Source organism: Crassostrea angulata, chromosome 5, assembly GCF_025612915.1.
Source record: "Crassostrea angulata isolate pt1a10 chromosome 5, ASM2561291v2, whole genome shotgun sequence".
In the NCBI taxonomy this organism is placed as follows: domain Eukaryota; kingdom Metazoa; phylum Mollusca; class Bivalvia; order Ostreida; family Ostreidae; genus Magallana; species Magallana angulata.
The window spans coordinates 51,491,546-51,505,671 of record NC_069115.1 but is presented as its reverse complement, the minus strand read 5'-3'; the positions used below and the strand labels follow the sequence as shown (position 1 = coordinate 51,505,671).

The 14,126-nt window shown below is 35.9% G+C and overlaps 1 protein-coding gene across 1 annotated transcript; it reads right to left on the bottom strand.

Annotated features, from left to right (window-relative positions):
- Positions 1-3,152: 3,152 nt before the first annotated feature.
- Positions 3,153-11,114, bottom strand: LOC128184092 (G1/S-specific cyclin-D2-like). The gene is made up of 5 exons (XM_052853418.1): positions 10,637-11,114; positions 9,474-9,689; positions 8,553-8,712; positions 6,390-6,520; positions 3,153-5,942 (listed from the first exon to the last, which is right to left on the bottom strand). Exons 1-5 carry the CDS (start codon positions 10,829-10,831, stop codon positions 5,769-5,771), a joined length of 876 nt encoding a protein of 291 aa, XP_052709378.1. The 5' UTR covers positions 10,832-11,114; the 3' UTR covers positions 3,153-5,768.
- Positions 11,115-14,126: the final 3,012 nt, after the last annotated feature.

Here is a 14,126-nt window from a genome sequence, read left to right as displayed (position 1 = left end):
TGACGGTCCATTCAATGAAAGTGGTTACCTCAGAAATCCAACGCACCGGTCCCGTTAGCCACGCCTCGGGTGTTTAGAAATCTCGATACTCTTTGATGCTGTCGCGTGCCAGTTGTGATTTTATAAGATTTTTTTATCCTTGCCGAACGCCATGGAGCGTTTATTTTTGCTAATAAGTATCGCAATGTCGAATGCGATGTATCGGTATTGATGAAACGAGCGATCAAACAAAATGTCTGAACATGACGCTCCTCGCTCTTTGTCCCCCACACGCGCACCTGCCCCCAAACGAGACACGCTCGTGCGAAATAAAACTAATCACGGACGTGCGATATCGAAATTTTCAATTGTAATGGAATTATTAAAGTTATTCAAACGAAACAATTAGATTCTGAAGAGTCTGTTCCATTATCGCCGCAGTTTCCCCAAACAGACGCGCGATCGTTGCTCCCAGAGGCCGCGGTCTGTTTAAGGACATCTGTGGACTCGGACAATAGGAAAAGAAAGTCCCGTTAATCAGACAAACAGGTGATGGAGCAAAGACACTGCGCTTTGTTCCCAAAGATGCAGAGAAATTCTAGGATTGACGCAAGTCTAGATTTGCAGTATTGGAATGTAGTGGCGTTGCGTATCAACATAGCAAGATCGTTTTTCTTTTGGCTCACAAAAATTTTCATGAAACAATCAGAGAAAATCAAATGATGAAATAGTCGAAATAGCACTCGTTATCTCGATAAAATCAGGAACCATTTCCATGTCTCTCGCCACTACCCTCCGTCGCCTAACCCCCACCCCCTGAGGAGCAGAGCTCAGGCATCGCGTCCAGTATTAATTCCGACTAATTTGTACTAATTTAACACAGCAGGGAGGGACTGTGAAACAACTTGTGATAAGAACTGGTCATCGTAATACTTAGCACCTTGGGGAGGGGGATATTGATTTTATGGGGGACGAAATGACAGACCCAACGCCTAGAACAATCATGTCTATATGTAACGTTTCACATCGCACGTTATGAAAATGCCAAGACCCGTCCTGGAATTGGTCACACGCTTAGCTGTTGAAAATGCCAACACGATTCCTAAATGAATGACCATGGATAATGACCAATCTGTGGCCATCTGAAATCGTTTACTAACTCAGATACTGGGGAGAAAAGTCTCCAGGATTTGGCAGATTTTATTTAACGAATGGTGCCAATTTTTGTAATTACGAGGAATATGATTTTATATCTCCAGAAAAGTGTAGGAGAGAGAGAGAGAGAGAGAGAGAGAGAGAGAGAGAGAGAGAGAGAGAGAGAGAGAGAGAGAGAGGAAGGAGAGGAAGGAGAGAGAGAGAGAGAGAGAGAGAGAGAGAGAGAGAGAGAGAGATTGAATGTTTAAAAAAGGTTGTCAAAAATTGTTACTATTTTAGTAGATGTCGGTAAGGGGGTCGAATGTGTTAACTATTCATCGAAATCTATCATGACGTATAATGCAGTGGTTCAGATCTGCAGATTACCGCTGCACATTAAATGCCCTCCTTGTATCGACACCCTGGGTTGAGATACCCCGCGCACCTTGCAAATCTGCACTTTTTTGTTTCCCATTATTTGACCGGCTCTCGCAGGTCTCTCGTCACCGAGACCATATCTCCTTTACCTATCTAGTATATTCAAGACATTTAATACGTCAATTGTCGTATTAATTAGGATATTAATGACCATTTGATAAGCCTTTGACGAAATAGGGCGGTTTTGGCACGAGCTCGCTATTGGCACCCCTCCCGCACAGAAGCTGTCCTGTGACCTTGAACTTAATCTGTCGATGACCGGTCACACGCACGATGCTTCTTCTCTACAACTTACTCCAACTTCGTAAAATAAGTGTAAAAAATTGAAAAAATTAAAACCAACAAATCCACTCTAAAATGGGTGTATATTTTTTTTCTTAAAAGGATTGGGGTCCGAGAATTGGCTTGTCGGACAGGATCAATCAAAACTGGGGAAAATGACAGACATTTAGAAATAATATTTGAAAAATTCATGGAATATTTTAGTAAAGCTTTACATATTTTTCCAAATAATTTGTATTTGTTTTAAAATTATATTACACAGGATTATATGTAGCGAGATTAATTATTATATATCCTAAACATTAGTCTATATAGAGCGGTGATAGTTTGAAGAATTAATTACACTGCGTATCATCTTTAATATTGGAAATGAAGCTTTCCTACAGACAATCGAAAATGAAGCTTTCCTATAAAAAATCGAGACCCATCAAAGCTAAAGAATATATTTACTTCCAATTTTCCATTTTTTATAAGCCAAAATTTGAATTTATAGAAAATAATCATTTGTATTATTTTATGTTTTTGCTTTGTTTGTGGTTTTTATTTCCTTGACGCATGTCCTTGGGAAAATCTGGAGATAATTTTCTCACATCCGCCGATTAGCTTCACCCGGAAAGGCAACTAACATGGGAAACGTGTACATATTTAGTATCTCCAAATCTGTCATTACGCAATAGTGCTTTCTAAGCAATATATATCTGAGCTACACACTATACATGTAAAGTCTGATTTCGTAACAATCATTCTCACGATTTGTATTGTCTTTGTCTTATCATTCATCCCCAATCATATTCGAAAGGAAAACCACAAACTTTAATCTTCAAACAAGCGAGTGTTTTCCGACATCCGATGCTTGGTCACATTGAGGCTTGAACAGGATTCCTTTAAACCTGATTTATTTCCTTATTCCAATTGTACACGGTGTATACATGTATATGTATTGTTCTTTACGTCAGGGGAAAGTTTTTAAAATTACGGATTTTCCCTTTTAATATTTATAATCCGAATTTGCTTTACTCCAGCTATCCGTTTGTTCTTGATGACATCAGCTCTTATATTGCATATTCACTCTCAATATATATGTCAAACATATGTTGGATTAGTGGGATAATCTCTGGTCTAGTTTATCCGGATAAGGAAACCTTTGAAGTTTGCTAATTATTATTACACTTTCTATTACTTTAAATATTCCAATGATCAAGCAAATCCAACGTTCGTGTGGTCAATACGGATTTGCCACCGATGCAATAAAACCCCACGTCTTGGTGTTGCATATAATTCATTCATAAGCAAAACAAAAAGAAAACTATTAAAACATGTTTTCATTTTTCAAATATTTTATTATTGCCTTCAATTTATTTACACAGAACAATGTTCTGATGTAAAACGTTAAGTCGTCCAGAGAACGAAGTACAATTTTTGACAAAAACACGTACATGTACAGTCATCAGAGTCAAAATACAATGCAACCAATACTTTTTGTGTTTCTACATTCTTGTACTTCAAAACCCTGTTGTATCACGACCTCTACAAATCAAGAGACCATAACCTTTCGTACAATAGTCCTATCCTCTAAAAATTGCAGCGCTACGGGGTTAAAAATTGAACTCTATCACATTCTTTGTTTGCGAGGATAAAACAAACTGTACGAGCTAGTCGACTGGTCGCCATTTTAATTCATCATATGCAAAAATTGCATTGAAACTAGTTATACCCGCAATTCTAGTGACGTCTGCATTCTTCATTCATAATCCTCATATTTTCAATCTTTCATACATCTATCATTGGTATTGAGAAAAAAATATCACAGATAAATTGAAATTCTTTAAACTTGAAAGACACAGATAAAAAATAATTACTTTCATTATTTTGCTAAGGTAAAAAAAAAAAGACAAAATAGTGCCTCTGGAGCCCTGTACTTGTTTGAGACACAATAACCACGGTTGCAAGGTTTGTACAATATTGTGGACTGGAAAATCACAGAGCGGCAGGGCGAGGGGCTTGGATACAGGATATATTAGGATACACAATACATGCTAGTCTTATTCGAAAAAAAAAAATTAATGGATTTTTTTTTCTACGTCAACACAGATCTCGGTAAGCTCGAAAAAAAGTTTTGTGTATGCTTACCATTTCATAAACATGTAACCATAATCAAGTTTACAAGTGGGCTCACACTTATGATATTTACTTCTGCGTCATGTGACTTCTCACAGTGAAGTTGAGGTCACATGACTTCAAAGTGAGGTTATGGTCTTGCAAAATAAAAAGCAAATGAAATTCATCGCTTCATTGATCGAAAACGTATCATCTATACTGTCAACTGTAGAAACGGCATCTCGCCGCTTCCCAACTAGGAAGGCAAAATAAAATGAGACAAACTTTTTACAATAAATAAATTAATTGAAAATATCAAAAATGCAACTTGTTTTCAACTTAGTTGAAAATTATAAATAATTTTGAACACATTATTCATGGTTTCCATGGTAATGAGAATTTGCTTGGTTGGAAAAAAAGATGGAAATGTTTCAGATCTTTTCTTTTTTTGGTCCCTTTAAGACAACCAAGAAATTTGGATGAGAAAAATTTGATCCCAATGAACACAATTGAATGATTTTAAAAAAAAACATGCTTGTCAAAAATAATTCATGATTTTTGTATCAAATATATATAAATATATATTTTATATAAAATTTACGCATGCAGAGAGATACCGCTGTATAAAATATAGCACTATTCTTTTTGTTCTAACAAATAGTTCATAACATACACAAGACTGGACAAAGTTTTGTGACATAATGGGATGAAATGAATTCATGACGCCAAGCTACAGAGATTTTCTTATAGAATGCCATATTGAGAAAATGATTTGTTCTTTTATATGTATATATATCATAAGCACCATTTTTATGAATACATTTTATAATGATGCATATGGATAACTTCTTAGAGAGTTAAAAATATATCATGAATTTTTTTGTTTTGTTTAAAAAAACGAACTTGGAAAATGAAAGTTGAAAATGAAAGTAAACCAGCAATGAAACTATGAAAGTTGAAAAAATATATACAAGGTAAAAACAGGCAGTACCACATGTAAGAAAAGGTTTCAAACATTTCAAACAGACAACAAATTATACACAGTAACAAAGCAAGGCCCTTTTGAAACATAACAGAGCACACAATTCATCAACACCAGACAAAAATTAAAAAAAAATCGTATAGAGTCTATATCACATATTTGTTTTCTTAAATTATGAACACATGGGCTCTGGTGTCTAGATCTGGCACAGTTTATCAGAAATATTTAAGGCAGTGATTTCTATTCAGGGTCCACCTAACCACGTGATGCTGACCTCAGGTTCAAGGGGTCAGGGGTTATAATACTCAGAAGTATGAAGATCTGGTATGACAAAGGGTGCAGAATAATGAAATATAACAAAAAAAACCCTCTGTAAATGCAAACTAAATTTTGTTGGCAGCTGTAGGAATAATTTTCGATTTGATTTGGTTTGGTTGCATAAGGCAGTCACATTAAGAAACTTATCAATATATTGAATATACATAAAGCATGCAGTTACTTATTTTTTGTATACAACACTGACTAAACTATTTTATTAGGTTTTTGTTTTTCAATATATTTTTACATATTTTTTCCATATTTTTAGAGGTATAAGAGAAGTCAATAGATTACAAATGCATAAATTAATCATTCAAATCTATGCTTTTAACTCTTCTAGTAAATTTTTTAAATACAATTCTTTTTGTGTGGATAATTTTCAAAATAATAACTGACCTAAGCAACCAACAATCTATGAGCGACCAATCCTGACTCTGGAAGTAGAAAAGTATACCATACAACAGAAATACTCGGTACCCATCTACCCAGCGTCAGGACAGGGGGAGAGACCTCTGAGTGGGAGGGGGGTGGGGGTTGTTTAGAAGACTATATCTTGAACATCTGTGGGGGTGGTGGGCTGTCCCTCATGTTGAACACGGTGGTTGGCGTGGATCTCCACCTTGGGTGGTGCTGATTCCGACAACTGTGCCATATGTGACAAATTTGAGGAGAGAGTCTGTTCGATCTGATCCTGACATGACTTTAAACAGTCCTGTAAAAGAAAGAAAAGAAAAATCAGTCAGGCATTCTTGTTTTCAAGAAAAGGCTTTTTCATTATTACTTAGTGTTTTATCTACATCTTGAAGGCAACAAGAAACAGGAAAAACACTTCATTTCTCACAGTATAAACAGGGCCAGAGAAAGTGGAAAAAGATTTACACGATCCCGTCTGATTCCCACACTCTACCAGCATTGCCCAGCCAGGTCATTTCTACAGCTTAATAAGTTTATTGTGACACCAGCCTTCCCAAGCTTTAGAACCTTATCAAATTGTCATTAACCTTTTGGCTGTGTAAAGTTTGCCTAATGACGGGGCCAGTGTGTTTATCACTCACACCGGCCACTGAGGTGCTAATTGGACAACAAAGAGACCCAGAGAAACAACTTTCTCGGTTGACTCTTGGGGATTTAACACAAAGACGCTGTAGCTGATACCTACCACATCAATATTCAGGATCTGATGGAGGCTCTGTAATAGTTTTGTGTTGTCTGTCTTTAGGAGTCCATGGGCCGCAGCTCCTACACTGCCTGCTGCTATCATGGAGGGAGGGTAGTTTATAAACTTGCAGTCTGAAAAGAAAAAAAAACGCCATTTCCATTTAGTCACCTGATGCGTTACATTGCGAGACACATGACAAAGTGCTAGCTATGTGGGGCGCATGTATTAATAGAACCACGGCATAAAGAAAATTAAAAGATTTCAAATTCCATTTCATATGAGTTGTACAATTCCCACCATAAACAAACAGCATTGGCAGGCAAGGTAAATAACGACTGATAAGTAATCCCTCACTCGATTGTGTGCCCGTCTGTAGCACGGTTAACACCTAAGAACTCTCTTTACACCTTAATTCTCTATTTCACATAAAAAAGCGGTTTTCTTTTCTATTGTTGAGCCAAAAGATATTCAAGCATTTTTAAGCAGTGAAAAAGAAAATTTCTCAAGAAATTTAAATGGAAAGTTGGGGTAGATAATGGCCATTTTGAAGGTGAGTTTGACATCATAGGTCATTTTTGATCAGGTAAGCACTTGACCTGGGGTCTTCTCTAAACAGTCGGGCTAATCTCTCTCTTCCTGTCTTCTTTTCACCCTATATTCATGTACTATATCATATGGGAACCATCCATTGGGTTAAGTGTATTTAATTCACCCTTGGATATTTTACTTCCAAAATGAAATACACAATGTACATTTTTTAAAATAACTGCATGATAGATTTGGGGCTTTAATTGTATCATAGTTATATGCATGCGCAACCTGATCGAAGTTTTCACAAAACCTTTCGGCAATGAAATTATTGCAATTTAATTTTTAATTTAATTTTTCAAAAAAAAAAAAAAAGATTAAAGGATCTTTTCAAATAAAAATTTCAGTTTCAAAAAATATTGAGTGATGGCATTTTGTCTTTTATCTGTGACTTGCATTGAACACCTGCTTTAGAAGTGCTCAGAGCTTAATTCGTCTTTGTTTGATTCTGATCACACAGGCAGACAACTAGGGGAATGTTTTGTGGTTGCAGTGACGCTATTTTCGCCAATTTGACAGATGCCGGGAAAAAATTTGTAAACAGCTGAGCTTTGTAGCGGCATTCAAGCAGAGAGGCAAACAATACCTTTACAGGGGGGCTGAGACCAAGCATCACCTGTTTGCAAATGACAGGAGACGCACGCGACTTCTGAAGATCAGGACAAACCGTGACCTCAACAAGCAAATAACTCTCCCATTATTGAGTCTGATCGTACAGGGCAAGGTAGAAGAATAAAAATCAATACTTATTTAATGAGAATTCTCAAAGAAAAAAAGACAAAAATCTATTTAATTACTTCTTTTATAGATTAAAATTAATGCCGGTAGGAGTTCCATTGAACTGGACTTCTCCCTATTCTTTGTACGGTGAAGGAGCTATAGGTAAATTTAAATGTCTTGTTGTAAGTAAATGAGGACCGGCTAAGGGAGGGAACTCTGCATTGTTTGTTGGGCTCCATAATCCACGCTCATCAGTCCAAGTAAATTTAATGACTAATAGGATTTTGGGGTAAATACTAAATCTGATTGCCCAATCAGAGTTAATTCAGAAATGTGTGCTTTACAATAATGCTCAGGGAAATATGTAATATACAAATCTCCAAACTAAGGGTTTTTCTTTTCTTAATCTTCGGGTGGGAAAAGAAGATTTCCACTGTGAGTCATGTACCGAATTGACACAATGTTTGGTGATATACTTAACATAAGACATTAACCCATTCAAGAATTCCAGGGGCATTGTCCCCCCCAGATGTGGAGAGGAAGTCGAAGCCAATGATTTGTGTAGATTTCTGGCTCTCTTGAAGCTCAAATTCTCAATCAAGTTATGGTGGGAAAGTGCTGTGTTTACAACTCAGCAATGAATGAAACACATGACCTGAATCAAATACCAGACTTTCCTTTATACCTACAGCATGCATCTTTGCCAGAAAAACTCCCACACTCTCTCAGATAAAAAAAAAAATTCCAAACACTTTCTCCTAAATCGCACACACAACACCATTCCCCCTCTCTTCCACTGCCAAAACTTTTTCGGCTGATAAGTGGTGCATTTGGAAACTGAGATTGTTGTCTTACCTGTAGAACACAAAGCTATGAAAGTCTGGGAGTGTTTCTTTATCACATTGCACCGCTCCTGGTCCGGACAAATCCGAGACAGAATTTGTTCTAAAAAGTCATGTGGTGTCACTGCCGATAAATCCCACTTTAATTTACTCAGAACAAACAATTCCATTTCCTGAAAAATTTAAAAAAAAATAAAATTGTAAATTTTGTTAATTACGAAGTCATGTTAACGAAATAAGCTTCAGAACATTATTGCTGGAAGTTTGGGAAGTTCAAAGGCTTTTTTATTTTCTATGTCATCACTGCATTTCATCTCCTGTCATGCGCCACCATCAAGAAAACAATGAATAAACATGTGTATTATCACAAAGTGATCAAGAAAAAATTTGTGGTATGAAGGAAAAAACCCCACTCAGAATACCTGAATGCCTCAACAATGTCACATATACAGGTATACTTATTGCTGGATAAATATCCGGAGGCATTTTTGCCTATTGGATCACAGGTAGAAATTTGCTATCTAGACAAAATTCCAAGTTTTATTTTTATTTGAATCTTTTTATTTCATTTTATTAGGGGTACACTGATCATTAGGAACAAAGATTGAAGCATCTTTGAAGTTATCTCATGGGAGTTGTATAGTGGCAGTTAAAGGAAATTAGCCAGAGCCATGTTCTTACAAAGCACCCCCCCCCCCTTTTTTTCCTTCAAGTTCAATAGCCTCCTGCTGTTTTAATTACAACAAGTAGATAATAGAAAATATATTGATAATATCCCAGCTTGTCCATGTAAACTCTTGATTGTATAGGACGGCATGTGGTCATTTTATCACAGGTATTCTCCAGGTGTCTTAGACCCAAGCCCAAGTGAGACAGGTAGAACTCTCCCCCCCCCCCCCCCCAGGGGTGGAGTTCTCACACCTCTGCCACTCACCGTTAACTCCTCTAGCGTTATTGATCTGTCTGTGTATATGACCAGTTTCTCTGAGGTTAGGGGGTTGGTTTCTTTTAATTTGGATGCCAGGAACATACACACTGCACCAAGCAGTTGGAGTCTTGTCCGTGGTATATCTACCACTGTCAGAAATCTGTCCATGTAATTCATTGCTAGAGGGAAAACCTCCTCTTCACACTGTTGCTCTTCACAAACCTGAAAAATTACATTAAAAAATATTTCTTAACTAAATATATTTATACGAGAATTATTATTTTTTTAGTTTCACTTTCCATTTAATTCTTTTTACAAAATAATCTCCATGGAAAGATCTGATATTCTAAATTAAAGAAAAGGTTCTTTTTAATATTTATAGTATTTTTTGAAAAATAAAATAATATTTAGTTGAAAGTTGGCCGAGAAGTCATATATTTAACATAGATAGCAAGTGCGCAGAATCAAAAGGCTACACCACTGCTGCCGGCCGACATAGACAGACCCAGTGAGCGGATGGAGAAAACTTTAAATAAATTTTAACTTTTCCTTGAAACTGGAATTTCTGTGATAAAATGCGTGTAATACAGTTTAGAATTAATGGCAAATTGCTTTAAATCGATTATTTTTCATAAATAAATCCAAAAATATCGATATTAGGGCCAATGTTTGATATTTTATTCACAAATTTTTGTTATGTAGAGAAAATTGTTAAAAAATTCATTTTTGTCGAAAAATGAAAAATTAAAGATATAATTACAAGCTGAACATCTCTTCTAAAGGGCTTATCTAAAATATTTAGGTTCAATCGATTGTAAACATGATTTAAAACTTTTTTTGTAACACCACCCTCTTTTTCAATGCACAAAAATTTGGCCGCCATATTGATATTCGCTCGCGGCATGCTCAAATATTCCGGGAAAAGAAAAAATGATATAAAATCGTTAAGTTGACTGAAACTAACGATTTTAACATTAAATAAATGGAAATTTAGTAAACTTTCATTATATATCGATGTCAACATAATATATGAATGAAAAAAATATGCATTTTGATTTCATTTGCAGTCTGCGAACTCTGTGCCCTCACGTTGAAGGTGACCGACATTTCACGTTGTTCTAACACTAATAATTAGCATGTAATCCAAATTAATGAATTAAAATAATTACCTCAAGCATCCATTGAGCGACCATTTTCCTCATATAAGGTTTAATGTCTGTTTGAACACAAGAAAAATAGGTGGGCGAAGGCATGTATCTATCCTCTGTTTGAAGTAAATTTTGCAGAACTCGATAGTCTTTTAGAAGCACGGGATCCTCATATGCTCTTCTTTGTGACTCCGTCTCACAGCACATTAAATTCATGTTGAATATCTTAAGAATGTCCAACACTGTAAGAAGTCCTTTTAAACGGTCAATATAGCATTCACAAGAAATAAATTAAAAGGCTGCTATGTGTCCCAACGTTCAACTTTATGATAATGGTTGTCCAGTTTGTATTGTTCTTCAATGTTGTTTTAGCTTCTTGTCAGAGGTAGTCTATCCGGTGTATACAGATAACCGTTCGGCTCCGTCGAGAGCTCAACCGGTATACACCATTCGATCTGATGGCTAAAATATATATACACCCCCTGTTCGTCGAAGTCCTTTGCCTTGAATGAGAAAATATTCTAACTAACACGGCCCTGGGCATGCGCGTTGGGTGAAGGTTAGGAGAATTTAATATTTTCTTGAAAGACTGAATAGTTTTTAATATGCAGAATCGGAAAACAGACAAAATAAAATAGAATACTGTTTTTAATATGTATTGTTTGCACAGATGAAAAAGAAAATAAAATCATGATAAATTAATAATTTTTAGAATTAATCCAATCGGTGGCCACCATTTGTCATTATGAATATTCATTACCTAGCCAAACAACCGAGACAAAGATGGTACATTATATTACATGTATTTACTGTTGATCCAAAATACTTTGTCGATTTATAAACTTGCAATAGTTTTTGTGGATTCAGAATTTAAAAAAAAAATTTGCAATAATTAACAAAGGCTAAATCATTCATTGGAATGTACATGTATCAATAGTTTTTTTTATCGACTAGTCTACAATGTACTGTTTTAGTTTTACAGTATATTTCATTTATAACCTTGATGGTGTGCAGATAATTTGAGAATAGTATATGTATCGTTGCCGAGTCTATTTTCTATTTATAGTAAATGTAGGCCATCTAAATTTTTATATCAACAACTGCATGCAGACATTTTTAAACCCACGAGTAGGCATGAATGAATTCTGAAGGGTATGCATATAGTACTCGCTCTTATGAATGGGGGGAGTGTTGATAACCGATTGGCTGACAAGAGGAGAATTCTCCGCCCACTAGAGCAAATATCGTAAGTTGGCCGAGTCGCGTGCAAGGGTAAAACTAGCAGAAGGTGTTTAATTGTTTTATTGAATTAGCAATCGAAGCGAAAAATTGACCCTCGGGTAGGAACAGCGAAGAGACAACAGGGAAAAATCCCAAACAGAAGAGAATGTACATAGATATAATTCTTACTACAAAAACAGCTATAAATTCCAATTGGAGATAGAATTGTTTGAATCTCTTTTCTTTGCTTTTTCGATCTTTCAGTTCAAGTTTGATTATGGGTTCTTTACTGCATAGGCTGATAAATCCCCTCCCCCCATTATTTTTGTTCTTGTTTGCATGCATGTTCAATTATAAATTTTTGCTTTTTTTGAATGAATTCAATATGAAAGTTAGGGAATTTCTAACTGTTCTTTTTTTTTTTTTAAATGTTCTTCATAATGAAACCTCTGAAAACATGATGATAGGGAGTTTTAAGAAAGTAGAAACGATTTCTATATGCAAATTCTTTAATCGACAAACTTCGAAACACTTTTTTTTCCTTAAAAAAATAAACGCATAAATGACAATCATTCATTTGATAGGAAATTAAGTTGAAAAAATTACTAACGCATAGAAATACTATATGGAAAGACTCTTGTGTATAATCAAGGCCCTTACTCCGTGGGACTCTAATCAAAGTTTTATAACCGGTAAAACTTTTTGGGATTAACGGGTAAGAGTTGTCTTTCTTGGGATTGCGACATGTCCAGACTTGTTTCGACATGTCCATTCTTGTTTTGTTTATAAAATGGAATGCAGCATCAGAACCACTGCGTCCAATTCACTCAAGAGTCACCAGGAGATGAACTAAACACGTTGGTGGTTCCAAGGGGCCACACCCAACCCCGTCCCTCAGACTTCTTTCCATCATCTAATGAAAGATAGACAACTCATGTGACTTTGTCTCCCTGACTTTTTACGCGAATATTACTCTATGTGGTTCATCCTGAATGCTAGAGAAAACCGCTGAAGCCAACATCATAAAAAATTTCTAATTCAATTCAAAATTTACATGTTGTGAAAGAAAAAAGAACGGAAAGAGAAAAGCTCGTTAACTCTATAAGAAACACGAAACTTGAAAAAAAATGGACCTATTCGCTTATTACATGCAATAAAGTGGACAAGCAACCAAAAGACACAAAGTCTTGCGGCAATGGCGCGTGGCATTAACCAAACTAAACAAACGTGTGAAACCATTGTATACAACGTTAGGCCAGGAAACGTATCCAGAGGGTAGGTGTGTGATGTCACAGTTAGATCTCACCCACCCCCAGGAGACAATAGGAAACCGGTGTCGATATAGACATGTCTTAAGACAACCATCTTAACTTTTTTGTTTTCTAACTGTGAAATTTCAGCGTTTCTATGCTGCTTTGTTTCTCGGCCCCTTTCCTTTATTAAAAATGGCAAAAAGTCACAGAAAACAAGAAAATAAAAACAAGACATTTTTCTACGAAACATTGCAGAGATATCAGGGATGGAAAAACCAAAAAGACCAAAAGCCGAGCCAAACCTTAAATTTGTGCAAGGATTGCATATCATCGTAAATTCGTTTTAATCTTGAAGGTGAAATCGGGGGAAAGATCCCATTAAGATTAAGCAACTCACACCATCCTATCCCACACCAAGTAGCCAGCTCTCCTTATAGTTGTAGATATATAAGATTATGTAAACAAAGATTGATAAACTTTAATATACTCAGAACAATTAAAACATCCTGCTTAAAAACCACCAAGGCTATTTTAAAGAAGGCACCTACGTCACGATCCTAAGGGGACATCCGCATTTTGCTTTCTCTTGTTTCCGAAATATATCTACACATATAGGTCAAGACATTTTTCAGAAGCAATTGGGAATGTCCTTCTTTTGGTTTCACACAATCGTTGTGAAATGCAGAAACCAAAAGAAAAGTTTTCTGTTTCATTTATAATCTATCGATGACGTGACTTTTCCATCATCAAACTCTAGTCCTGCAGTGCCAATCAGATTCAGAGAGGGGTACACGCACTGCTTTTGAAATGGCAAAGGTTTACGGAATCCAAATGTTTTCGTACAATTGCAAGTTATCATAATTCTTTTATTGGTTCACTGGTTTGTTTAATGAACACCAGCATGTTGGGTTATACTTTGGAGATAGTCATTGCTTTTGACCATTGCTTCGTTACATCGTTTTCAACACAGTACTTTGCAATCTTGATTATAAATAATTTTTTGCTCCATCTTAAATAAAGGCTTGAAATTGCATCGG